Source organism: Parasteatoda tepidariorum, chromosome 4, assembly GCF_982258835.1.
Source record: "Parasteatoda tepidariorum strain Cologne lab strain chromosome 4, Ptep-v5.0, whole genome shotgun sequence".
Lineage (NCBI taxonomy): Eukaryota > Metazoa > Arthropoda > Arachnida > Araneae > Theridiidae > Parasteatoda > Parasteatoda tepidariorum.
This window is the reverse complement of record NC_141758.1, coordinates 34,074,768-34,087,510: the sequence shown is the minus strand read 5'-3', so window position 1 is coordinate 34,087,510 and position 12,743 is coordinate 34,074,768. Positions and strand designations below refer to the sequence as shown.

General features: G+C 32.7%; 1 protein-coding gene across 1 annotated transcript in view; it reads left to right on the top strand.

The window, feature by feature from the left end:
* LOC107437101 (prolyl 4-hydroxylase subunit alpha-1) overlaps window positions 1-12,743 on the top strand; it is a 51,260-nt gene that overhangs the window by 30,125 nt on the left and 8,392 nt on the right. Inside the window, exons 4-8 of the mRNA XM_071182125.2 lie at window positions 2,363-2,527; window positions 5,476-5,648; window positions 7,471-7,522; window positions 9,693-9,883; window positions 10,454-10,627. Of these exons, the coding sequence (XP_071038226.2) occupies window positions 2,363-2,527; window positions 5,476-5,648; window positions 7,471-7,522; window positions 9,693-9,883; window positions 10,454-10,627 (755 nt within the window). The remainder of the gene's footprint in view (window positions 1-2,362; window positions 2,528-5,475; window positions 5,649-7,470; window positions 7,523-9,692; window positions 9,884-10,453; window positions 10,628-12,743) is intronic.

The window sequence follows — 12,743 nt, the reverse complement described above, 5'->3', positions numbered from 1 at the left end:
GCAGGCGCAGGTTCGGGAGCTTCATTGCCTGCAAAGAGTATCTTGAATTTTTCCTTTGCCGGTGAGGTAATGGGAGTGGAATTGCAAGAGTCTTTAATGTTGAGTGTAGGCTCGGGTTGCTTGGTTGGGGTGGAGTCAGGCTGGGATGTAGCACAAGAGGTTTTAGTAGCTGTGAGAAAAACTTTTTGAGGCAAATCTGAGCTGGTCTCTTTAGTCTTGGAAGGGTTTTCAGCTAGCTGTTTAAGTTTGCACTGTTGTAGGTATTTGATCGTGTATCTGAAGTCTAGAAAGGCTTTCTGAGTTGATAAAAGTTCATCAAAATTAGTCGGGGGCATTAGGATCTTCAATCTCAGGAGCTCATCGTGTTGTTCACTATAAATTTTCAGCTTTCTGTCTATGTTGTTGTCTCTGAGAATGGCTTTATCGGTGCACTTGCGGCATCCCGCTTTGATTTCTTCCATCACAATTGGATCAATGCAGGAAGTACTGCAGAACTCTTCTTGGGTGAACTTAATGGTTGGCCTGGTAGAGTTACACCCTCTTTTTCCACCTCTTCCGATATGCTTCGTAGACATTATAAAACAGGACCGCACTCCAAAGAAGTGATCATCATCCAACATTCAAAATGCTTCACCACGTTTCATATGAACTTTTGAATTATTCGTATGTTGAGGTGCGGATGTATTTTTCATACCTGCCAACTCTTCCGGATTTTCCGGAAGATTTTATTTTCATATTTAAGGTGGTAGCAATACTCATGTTATTCCAATTAACTTTTTGAATTATAATGATAATTATAAATGAGTTTGACCACCACTACATATAAATAATTACAATAAATATATCAAAGCATAATAATCCATGCCCAAGCGAATTTCAACGGGATCAAAATATAAATATATTTTCGAGTCAGATTGTTTTTCGTTGATTGTTTTACAATTACTCTGAAAATCCATTCTCGGAAAGAATGAAAGTTGGCAGGTATGATTTTTAAATGAATTAAAGTTAATACATTTAAAAATAAACATAGGTCATAGTTACCAATAGAATAATTTTATAGAAATTAGTTTTATAGAAGATATAGAGTTCTAATTTGGTAGCCCTCTGAAATAGGTGTCAGTGAAGCACAAAAGATTAAATATCTCCACCTCATATCTCCACCACGAGAGTTTTCCTTAATATTTAGAGTAGTAGTAAATTTTATGCTCAAAATCATATTTTTGATTAATTAAATATAATCTTCATTGATTGTTGTTACTACCATGTGTAAAGATAATAAGCGCTCTGCACTCCACGTGTTTCTAAATACTGTTTGAATCAAGGTAAGCATTTAATAATTTCAAAAACAACACGCAGTATTTTTAATCTTTTAAAAGCACATAGTACTGTGGTTAATAATTATAAAGACATAAATTTTTATAATTACATTAATCGATAAATTAATACATAATGTTTTTTACTTTTAGATTGGTGATTTTTTTTCACAGTGCAAAGGATTGAAGCAATTACATAAGACTTAACTATCCTGTAATGAGAATTCTTTTAGTATATACCTTCAAATTTAACAATACATTCTATATATATCAAAATGAATGTCTGCGGATGTTTTTATAGACTTCTAAAACATCTGACCGAAAACTATAAAACTTGGCATGCAGATAGTTTAAAGCACGAGGAAGGTCACTGTCGACGTTTAGAACATTTTACGACAAACCGTTCTAGCGGGATGAGCGAAGAACGAAATGGATTTTTCTGATTGGTTAAGCGTTTGCCATTGTTTTAAATTAAACGATTCAAGTTTTCACATATTTTAAAGATAACATCAGTGATAATTGCCAGCTTATAGCTTTATTTGATCAAAAATTAGTTTATTGCATGTATTTAAGTATTTAATTGTATTTACATATTTTCAGAACGAAAAAATAAGGTGTATCCTAAATATTTTATTACCAATTTATTAGAAGGTGAGATTAATCATTCTTTGCTTTGTTTTATTTACCACTGTCTAATTTGAGATAAGAATCATGCTAAAAACTGATATGGATTAGTTAAATTAAGATGAAAGTGAAAACAAAAAGAGTTCTGTTAAATTAAACATACCCATATTGACGCAATCATTTTATGTTATTCACTCCAATTTATTAATTGCCCTAAAAATGTCATTCATCTGGATCTTCCATCTTTTGCTGTTTGGTATATGTCTATCAGTTTTGATTTTTTTTTATTCACCCCGTGCGAAGAATGGGTATTCAGCTAGTATATTATAAATGATAATTTTTTTATAAAATGAGCTCCGGAGCGTTACGTTAATTTCCAATTTCAAGATTATTTTTAAGGGTTCCATTTTTTAAATTAATTTCAGAGGTTATTCAAAATATAACAAACGAAGTGAAGGCTTTTCCGAGTAAAGAAGATTTATCTGGAGCTGCTGCAGCATTAATTCGACTTCAAGAAATCTATCTACTAGACGCTGCTACACTTGCTCGAGGACAAATAAAAGGAACCATTCCATCCAGTAATCTTACGGGTGAGAATTTATTGAAAATTTTAAAGCAATTTGTATATAATTTTTCAAATTTTTCAAATTATTAATATTTTTTAGATTTTTATAAAAATTGCTCTTTTTTAAACTGGTTGTATTTATAGAGATGCAGAGATGCCAACTGCTCCGGACACTTCAAAATAATTAAAAAAAAAAACGGTAAATAACTATAAGCTAAAATTTACAAATACTTGAATAATTTAGCTAATTTTTTAAAGGGTCTATGATAAAGTGGTGAATATATAAGCCTACGAACTATTTAGAAATGGCGGTGGATAAAAATCTGATAGATTGAATTTATTAAACCAAGAATCACATTTAGCCCCTTGGGGACGGGTGATTCAGAAAAGCATTCGTACAAAATCAGAATCAAGTTGTAATTAAATAAAAAACGGTAACTTAAATGTAGTCGTTGCTGATTTGACAGACTTACTTTGCTTTTACTTTAATTATTGTTAGTTTAATCATATATAAAATCAATGTTAATTCAAAGTATAACTAAATAGTTTTATTTTGAACAAAGTAATGGTGAATTAAATAAATCAAACAATTATAACTCCACCCACAAATAAACTGCTAAAGAAATACTTTGATTACCAGTTTTATATTTTTACCCTGATTGATACGGTTTTATGCTGTCACATATTTGTGACAGTCGGCGCGAAAGGGTTAATAAACTATAACTCGAGAATATTTATTCGCTGTCCGGAGCAAGTTGACATCTCTGGATTCACGTGGATAAATTTTTTTGCTTATTATTTTCTTTACAGCCCTTCTACCTATAAAAAGTGACTGCAGCTGCCCTGGTAAACCAGGATTGTGTTTTTTAAAAAATTTATTTAAAGTGGTGAAAAAAATTTTTTATATCTTGTTTACTTTTAATAGAATGTATACTCTGCCCTTTAACAATGGAAGCGGCGCCTTTACTTTTAGATAATTTAAAAAAAAAATTCAGGAAATACTTCGTGAGAATTATTTTGTAGCTTCAGTAGTGTTTAGTTTATGTGATTTTTCATACTTTCCAATTGTCTATTTCTCATACTTATCAATAAAATTTAAAGCTTTCAGAGATTTCAAGACCGGTAATAAATAAACAAGTATTTTTGAACACTCTTTGCAAGAAAATATAGAGATAAGTTTGCTCAAACTCTTGCCTAAAACTTTTTTAAATTTTAAAGTATAGCACCTGCAATATATTTTTTGGAAAAGTAACCCACGTGCAATTTGTTAAAAGTGTACAGGGTAACAAAAAAATATAGGGATCATTTTAGAATGTTTTTATTTCCAAACTTTATTGCATAAATTCAGCGATGCTTCTCAATATGTCGACCTCCGGCATAATAGATTTGTCTACAATGCTTCGGCCATGATTTTAAAGCCCGCAAAATGATTTCCTGGGGGATTTTCTTCACCTCTTGTCTAATGGCTCTTTGAAGGCCTCTCAATGAAGAAATTCTTCGCTTATTCAGTTTGTTTTTTAGATGTCCCCATAGGAAATAGTCGCATGGTGAAGCATCAGGACTGTTTGGAATCCATTGTTCTGGTCTCAGGAATTGCACTTGCTGATCTGTTAAGAATTTCTGGGTGACCTTAGATGCATGCGATGGGACAGAGTCCTGGTGGAACACAGCATCATCTTTAGGGTACAATCTGCAGCAATCATCCTTAACCCTTTCGCGCCGACTGTCACAAATACGTGACAGTATGAAACTGTATCAATCAGGATAAAAAGATAAAACTGGTAATCAAAGTAATTCTTTAGCAGTTTATTTGTGGGCGGAGTTATAATTGTTTGATTTATTTAATTCACCATTACTTTGTTCAAAATAAAACTATTTAGTTATACTTTGAACTAACATTGATTATATATATGATTAAACTAACAATAATTAAAGAAAAAGCAAAGTAAGTCTGTCAAATTAGCAACGACTACATTTAAGTTACCGCTTTTTATTTAATTACAACTTGATTCTGATTTTGTACGAATGCTTTTCTGAATCACCCGTCCCCAAGGGGTTAAGAAAGGGCTTTAATATCTTCTGTATGTAATACTCAGAATTTATTTTGGCCCCAGGTTTCACAAGCCGAGGTTTGGTCACACCGTGGGTGGATATGCCCATCCAAACCATTGCACCTTTGGGATGAGGCACCGTGGTTGATGTGGTGTCAAGTCTCGCCTGTTCTACCCACGGATAAGATATTAAACTTTACATTTAGCATTGGTATCAGATAGATAGATCCAAGCTTCATCAGTTGTAATGAACTTTCGCCATCTGTCCTTCCGGAGAAGCTTGTAGAGGGCCATGAGCGTTGCCTCCTAATCTGCACCGATCTCTCACTTAAATGATGACATTTAGGTTTTTTATAGCTTTTTTTCTTCAACTTTTGTTTTAGTTGATAGCTTACAACTTGATGACTCACGTTAAGAGCTTTAGCCATGCTTGCCTGTGTTGGTGGATCTGGTTTTGATGTCATCTTATCAAGCTTCTGCAAATCTGATTTCTTCAATTTTCTGGGCCGTCCACTTCTTTTTGGATTTGCATTATTTGGCATCGATCCCAGTTTTGAATTCTTGATGCGACTGATATGGCTGAGTGAAATCGCAATTCCTTTCTTTTTAAAATGGGTTTGTATAATCCAGAGACTCCATCGAAGTTCTAAAAATACTTGTACTTGACCAATTAGCTTTTTGTCAAATTTCTTCAAAGGCATTTTTGTGATTTTATGAAATAGTATTGCAGTTGAAAGTCTAATAGCAGAGCTTTAGATCAGTATGCTATATATGTAAAAAGGTTTTAAAACTTTAGTGGTAGATAACCACAAAAGTGATCCCTATACTTTTTTGTTACCCTGTATATTCTGAACATAAGTAAGTCACCAACAATATTTCTTGACATCTTAAATTTGAAATTTGTGTTTTTTATTAATTACAGCTGGAGACTGCTTTGAACTTGGAAAACACGCCCATTCACAGGCAGATTGGAACCGCTCTCTTCTATGGATGGAGGAATCATTGCAGCGGCTAAAATTGGAAGAGGACCTTCAACCACTAAAATCTGCCAATGAAGCTGACATTTATGAATATATGGCCTTCGCGCATTTTTCTGTTTGTACTCTTTCATTTCCTTTATTCATATACTCTGGCAATTAACGACTTAGTTAGAAATTCAGTTGCAATAGCTATACATTTTGCTAAACTATTGTAGTTAACAATTATAACTCAGTGTACATACACGTAGTCTTGATTGCCAACCGGATAAAACTCTATTATCCTATTTAAATAGTAGAAGAATTCATTATTTTTTAAAAAAACAAACAAACATAACTCTTTTAAAAAAACTAATTAATAAAAAATAACAACAAAAAGTAATGGTCTTGTAAAAGAAACATTTTTAGGTTGATTCTCAGTGTAAACAAAGAAAAAGCCGAACTAGAAAATGTGCTCTAATTCCAGTTTTATTAGTTACATTAGTTACTTTCTATGAAATATTCTATAAAGTAATAAAGTATTAAACTCTGTCAGTTTCTTTTTCTTTTTTTAAAACAAAAACGAAAACAAAACTCTTAAGAGTTGAGAGTTTACCACGGAAATTGAGACTTCGGACGGAACTGTAAGAAAACTAAGAGTTTACCACGGAAGTCGAGTATTGTGGATTTAATATCAACTCTGGGCCAACTGTTTCTCATAAACAGTAAAACTCTTACAAAGATTTGGAGGATTCTTCAGTCATGATGGCTACCCAGGTAATCAGACACCGGCTACCATAATGGTCCATTTTTTCGGACATTAAAGAGTCGGTAGCGGGTTCAAGTTAACGCCATATTAAAGCAAGAAACTTGTAAAATAGGGACTTTTATCTGATCTCCAGAAGCTGAAAAATTTCTTTTTATTTCATTTGAACTTCTTTTTACTTCATTTCGCAAACCTCCAACATCTGAGATTCGTAGAAATTTTGAAAACAACATGTATTTTAGAAATTTTATAAAAGCATGAATTTTTTTTTAAATGCGCGACTTTTTGCAAATGTCATTTCTCAGGAAATCGAGTTCGCGCAAATTTGCCATGCATAATTATATACTTTAAAATGACGTAAAAAATTCTATATCTTACACTTCAAAATCTTTCGTCTGTTATTAAATAAAATAATAAAAAGCAATAAACATTTACTAAAATTGATTTTTTGCAGGAATTATCTTTAGATAAATAAATTTTATAATTACACTCAAAAATGTTTAATTCCTTTAAGAAATTCTCGAGATATGGTAAAATGCGCAAAAAGTAAAATTAACACTGAAACTTTTTAACGCTCTCTTGTCTAAACTATTGGGACAATATTTTCCAGACTGCGCCTAATCCCTATATTTTAGGACTCAGATATCCGAATCCGCTTAAAAAAAGGTATGTTTATTCAGAGAGAGTGAATTTTTTGCCAGATTTCATAATTTAAAATATCGTTTGCACTAATTAATTACCATATAAGATCACCTTCTCTTAAGAAGAATGTAAAGATCCGACTATTAGATCAAAAGTTATTCAGGGTGATCCGTTGTTTTTGGGAGCTCTGTCCATGATGATACTGATGAGATTTTTAGAATTGAAGTTCAAATTGTTGCTGACAAAAATATTACTTTAATTGAACATTAAAATTAAAATGAATGAATAGAATTAGAATTTTTAAGATTTCTGAATACTAACGCAATTTTTCGCAATGTTGCAGAAATGCAACAATATATATTTTATTCATTTTGTATAATGTAGAAATACAACTAACCCTTTTTACAATGAATTTTTAGTTTATAATGAAATGCATTTTATGTGCTAAATACGATATTTTATTTTGCATTAAAATTGTTTTGTTTTTTTCAATTGGGATGTGTTGAGACTTAAAGGGATAACGAAGTCAATTAAAAGGAATTTTTTATTACAGTTAAACAACTTCAGCGCTGCTGTTGAGTTAACAGAAAAGTTATTGCAGGTCGGTAAGTATGACACAAATTGAAATTCTGATTTTTAATTGTATTTCCAACTTTATTATTTAGCACGTTCACGCCGGGATGACCCACCGGTGGGTCACGCTAGATTGTCTCGTCTTGGCAGCGCACCGGAGTAAAAACTGGTAACAATAAATTTCATTTTTTAGTTCTTTTCCGGGATTAATGAAAATCCATAACTACCAATTGTTTTTAACGGATGCAATTTTTATATTGAATTGCTTCTTCGCTGTGGTAAATTTCCTTACAGTGAATTGTTATTGTTGAGAATCGATCAACTCCTCCCGCATATTATCTAAGATTGAAATAGTTCTTCTACCAGTATTTTCTCTTTTCCCGTACCAGTAATTTCACTCTTCCCGGCGTGAACGTGTTAAGCAATAGCACTTTTAATTTAGGTGAATGAACCTAAATTAAATTTCCCCTCATAGAGCTCAAAACTTTTAGTAAAAATACTTTTATTGATGTTACTGTGATGGAGATGTAAGCTTTTGTAATTTATTTTATTCGTAATTAGTGTAAATAGCAACTATATACGAGTATCCCCAGAGAATTTTGTGAGTTCCAATAAAGTTACTTTATTTACAAAAACTGGGCACCTGGGCCGCGCAGCGTCTCCTATCTCATACATATGAAAATTTGCAAAGAATTTGAAGTAATAACATTTTGAATTTAGCAGTCGTTGTGGTAGCTAATACAAAAATACGAGCGCTTTGCTTAAGTAAATATAACATTGGAAGATCTGATTCATCGAATCTGAATTGACACATATAAGTATAAACATAATTTGAATATATATACATAAGCTGTCATAAATAAATATTAACTTAAATTGATTCATATTTCACTAATTAAATTTCTATATTTAACTGACACAGGTTTGATTACGACATAAATTGAAAGTCTAAAATTTAGAGTTCAATGTTAATATGAAAAGTATAAGTACTGGATTGAGAAATGAAATCATCACTGAGCTAGAGAGTTCTCCCCTAGGATCCTCTGTAAAAGACGAAGCACTTCCTCACTTTTTAGAAGGTCTTGGAGCTCTTTCACAAGTGATACCAGTCTGTCTGCTAATTTAGCTGATGCGGAAGCAACAGCACGGAGGGCCATTTCCTGCTGGCGGGCTTTGCATCCCGTGTAGTTTGCGGTGAGATTTTTGCCACAGTTGCAGCACTTTGGAGGTGGAGAGTCTATCTTTTCGACACTCGAAGGATCAGGGATTATCCGCGCATTTACGGATATGCAATGCACCTGGATTGCATTGCAATGATGTGGCCGTATTCCTGGCAATTAAAACAATGCAGCGGTCCCCGATCGCCACGAAAACATTCGGAACGTTTCGACGTTGTGAACGTTTCCCAAGTAGAACATTTCTACTTGGACGGGAATTCGCTTGATGTCTGAATATTTGCCGGTGATTTTCCGTTTCTCTAAGGATTGTGAGGAAAAGTGGGAGGAGCCTATAGGCCCCGCTCACTCTTCTCTTAAACTGTATTACATTGTGAGTTTCAATGTCCAATTTCCCTAATTCAAGGGAAATATCCTGTTTTGAAGTCAACGGGCAGTCCATGGATTAAAACTTTTGTAGTGCGAGAACGAAGTAATGGAATCATTTTCATGTAGTGAAGTGGGAATTAACTTTAAAACAAAGAACCGGACAGACAGCGGATAGATATTTTATAGTGGAAATCTCTTAATGTAAGATTCTAGGTTTAGTAAAATCAATTACGGAAATTTCTCTCACTGCTACTTTTAAATAATTTAAAGAATTGTGTGATACGCCACTTTGTTAGCTAAGCCGAGGTGAGCCTTTTAAAAAGTTGGCAAATTTTAATTTGTAGTTCTCTTCTGTTTTTTTAACTATTTTGTCAAATCCAGAACAGTAGGTATTTCTGCGATTCATAAAAATATAAACTTTGCTACCACTTGAAGAAATTTTCACACAAAGCGTAGAAAATTAGCAGGTCTCCACTGTATGGTTCCTAGGTACTGACCGAGTTATAAAATATGTCTTCTTAGAACAGTGAACGTAATTTTAATTTTATTACCCCAAGGAAAAAAAATTATTACAACAGCTGAAGCTGGCAGATTACTAATATCGGTGTGCAATAACTCTGTTCATTTTCTGTATCTCATAAAAATAAATTTTTTCAAGATCCTGAGCATCCTCGAGCGATGGCAAATCTTCTGTTGTATAAAAGTCGTGCGAAAGATTACGAAATGAAGAAGAATGGTAATGGAAATAAAGGACAGGATGAAACCACACCAGTCAAAGTTTCCAAAGATGGATTAGATCCAGCTACAACGGAAGCCTATGAAAAGCTATGCAGAGGCGAATCATTAAAAGTAAGTTTTTTTTTTAATGAGCATATGGATTTGTGCTAAATTTATTTATAATCTGCATATAATTGCACATTTGCGTTACATGAAAAGGAAACCCACGAAGACCTTCCATGGTTAGCCAGACAGCATGGGCTTTAACCCATGATCCGTTTACAACTGAGGAGATTTTACGTCAGCACTTGTTCGGTGTGAGCCGCCGGGTGCCGATCGCATCGAGCGAGCATTCGCTGAGATTCGAACCCGGTTGATCTCATTGGAAAGTGAACACTCTATACTCTGAGCCACTATGGCTCTGATACTGAAGTTTATGTTTTACGTATTATTTTTTTATTTATTTGAACTTATTTTTCATTTACATATAAATGACTTTAAAGTTCATATGCAATTGCACTTTTGTCTGAATTTTTTTGTGGTGAGGCGTTTACATTCCTGGCAAATTTGCGGAATAGTTCTAAAGCTTTGGTTTATAAATGTAAACCACTTTTCAAAATATTTTGCACAAATCATATTGTCTAATTAAATTTGGAAACATTATAACTTATGATTAATGTTTGTAATATTTCTTTCATCTAGACACCAAAGGAAGAGAGTGAGCTGTATTGCTATTACACAACCAATAATAGTAGTTATCTTTTACTGCAGCCTGTTAAAGTAGAGTTATTAAATTTAAAACCCAAAATTGCCATGTATTATGATGTTATAAAAGATACAGAAGCAAATATTCTCAGAAAGATTGCTCTTCCACAGGTATTTTTTTTAAACAATAGTATATATTAACTATAGAATAATTTTGAAATATCTACAGTACTTTAAAATTAGTAAAGATTCTTCCATATCATTAATAAGTGAAAATAAATTAACAGATTAAATTCTGAAAAATATATGCGTATACTGAATACTTTTTGCGTTAATTATCCATTATACTGGGTGTCCCGAAACTACGAGCCGCCGGATGAAACTAGCTCGTGTCACTTAAATGACCCACCATAGATGATATCATGCTAGGCATAACATGTCTGGCATTCTTACATTTTAAAATGTAAATATTATAGAATGATAAATTAGCTAAATTCAATAACTATTGAGAATATCTAGTGAGATAATGATTAAAAACACCTAAAATAAGACAAAAAGATCAAAATTACTTAAAATTTTTTTTAAATAGTATTTAAAGCAAGTTAAAAAAGTTTTTCTTTCATATTAAATTAAGAATGAGAACTGATTTTCCCCCTAGTGGTTCACCACTTGCACTCCATTCATACACTGTATAGTGAAAATTGTTTGTTCAGATATTTTCGATCCCTCGAATTTTTCGCATGAGTTTCGAAACACCCTTCATACCCAATTCTCGAAATAAATTTAGTTTGAAAATCAAACTTACACGTTGCACAAAGAGAATATTAAGACGAATTCTATCAAGGCTTAACAGAACGTAAGGAGATTGAAATTATGCAGTATAAAATCATTCAGTACCATTCACAAATATTTAAAAATTAAAATATAATTATCCTTATTAAACAACTAAAAACAAACATGCATATTATAACGGTGATATTTTTGTTTATATTGAAGCATAGTAGCATAGAAAACAACAAGCTCTAATCGAAACATTCTCGACTGCAAATAAGCAACTGGCGAAATTGCCAACGTTAGTCTTTTTGTAAGTGAAAATAATTGCTTGATGGTGTTAATTCGTTGAGTGAAAATGTGTTGTAAGCCTATTTCATTATAAGTGCTTAGATTCAAATTACACCCTTTAAATTGTGTATGAAAGCTTGATTTTGTGATAACCTGAAAAAAAGTGCTTTACACATAAGTTTTTGTGTAGTTCAAAATCATGTTCGAAGATATATATGAAAGCTTGATTTGCTGCAACCTGGAAAAAAGTGTTTTACACGTTATTTTTTGTGTAGTTCAAGATCATGTTCGAAGATGTGTATGATACCTTGATTTTGTGATAACCTGGAAAAAAATATTATAATTTTTTGTGTTGTTCAAGATCATGTTAGATATTTATGAAAGCTTGATTTTGTATGACCTGAAAAAAAGTGTTTTACACATAATTTTTTGTGTTGTTCAAGATCATGCTCGAAGATACATATGAAAGCTTGATTTTGTGTAACATGAAAAAAAGTGTTTTTCACACCATTTTTTAGGTCGTTTAAGATCACGCTCGAAGATATACGACACCACAGTTTTTACTATGTGCTTTCTACTGTCGTGCGATAGAAAAATTAACATAGGCGACAAAAAAATTTAAAATTGAAGTTTTAATATATTTAGTAAATTTTGTTTTATTATTTATTTACTTACTTTTAAATTCTATTTTATTGATCAAGGCATTTTCAAAACAAAGAAAATAGTTGTTAAGTCATTTTCCCAAAATCTATCGGGAGACAATTTTCAAGTGCTGCCGTTGTTGTTACTAATGCCACTTGCCAATAGCAGCACACTTGCTACAAGACACTAAGCGAATTTCAGCAAGTTTAACTCTTTGTTTTTCAATGGCGCCATCTAGACATCTATGGAAAAGAAAACGATTTCAGTCACAGGAATGTCACAACCCGTTTGACATACTCCATTCATTCATCCACAGATCGTAACTTTAACCTGAACCAGAGAACGATCTATCTCCAAAGCAGTACCCTCAGAGATATAGATTTGTTATAGTAATCCTGTCAGGTTTAATGTGCACCTGTCACGGGGATTCTTTGATCGACAGAATTAGAACTCACAATCCCACGAATATGGACCCAATGTCCTTCCAACCAGGCTATCCCGGCCTCTTATTTCAATTGCACACTAATTAACGTTAATCAAATCTCCTTACGTTGGGAAGAAAAATAATGTTATCTCAAGCAAG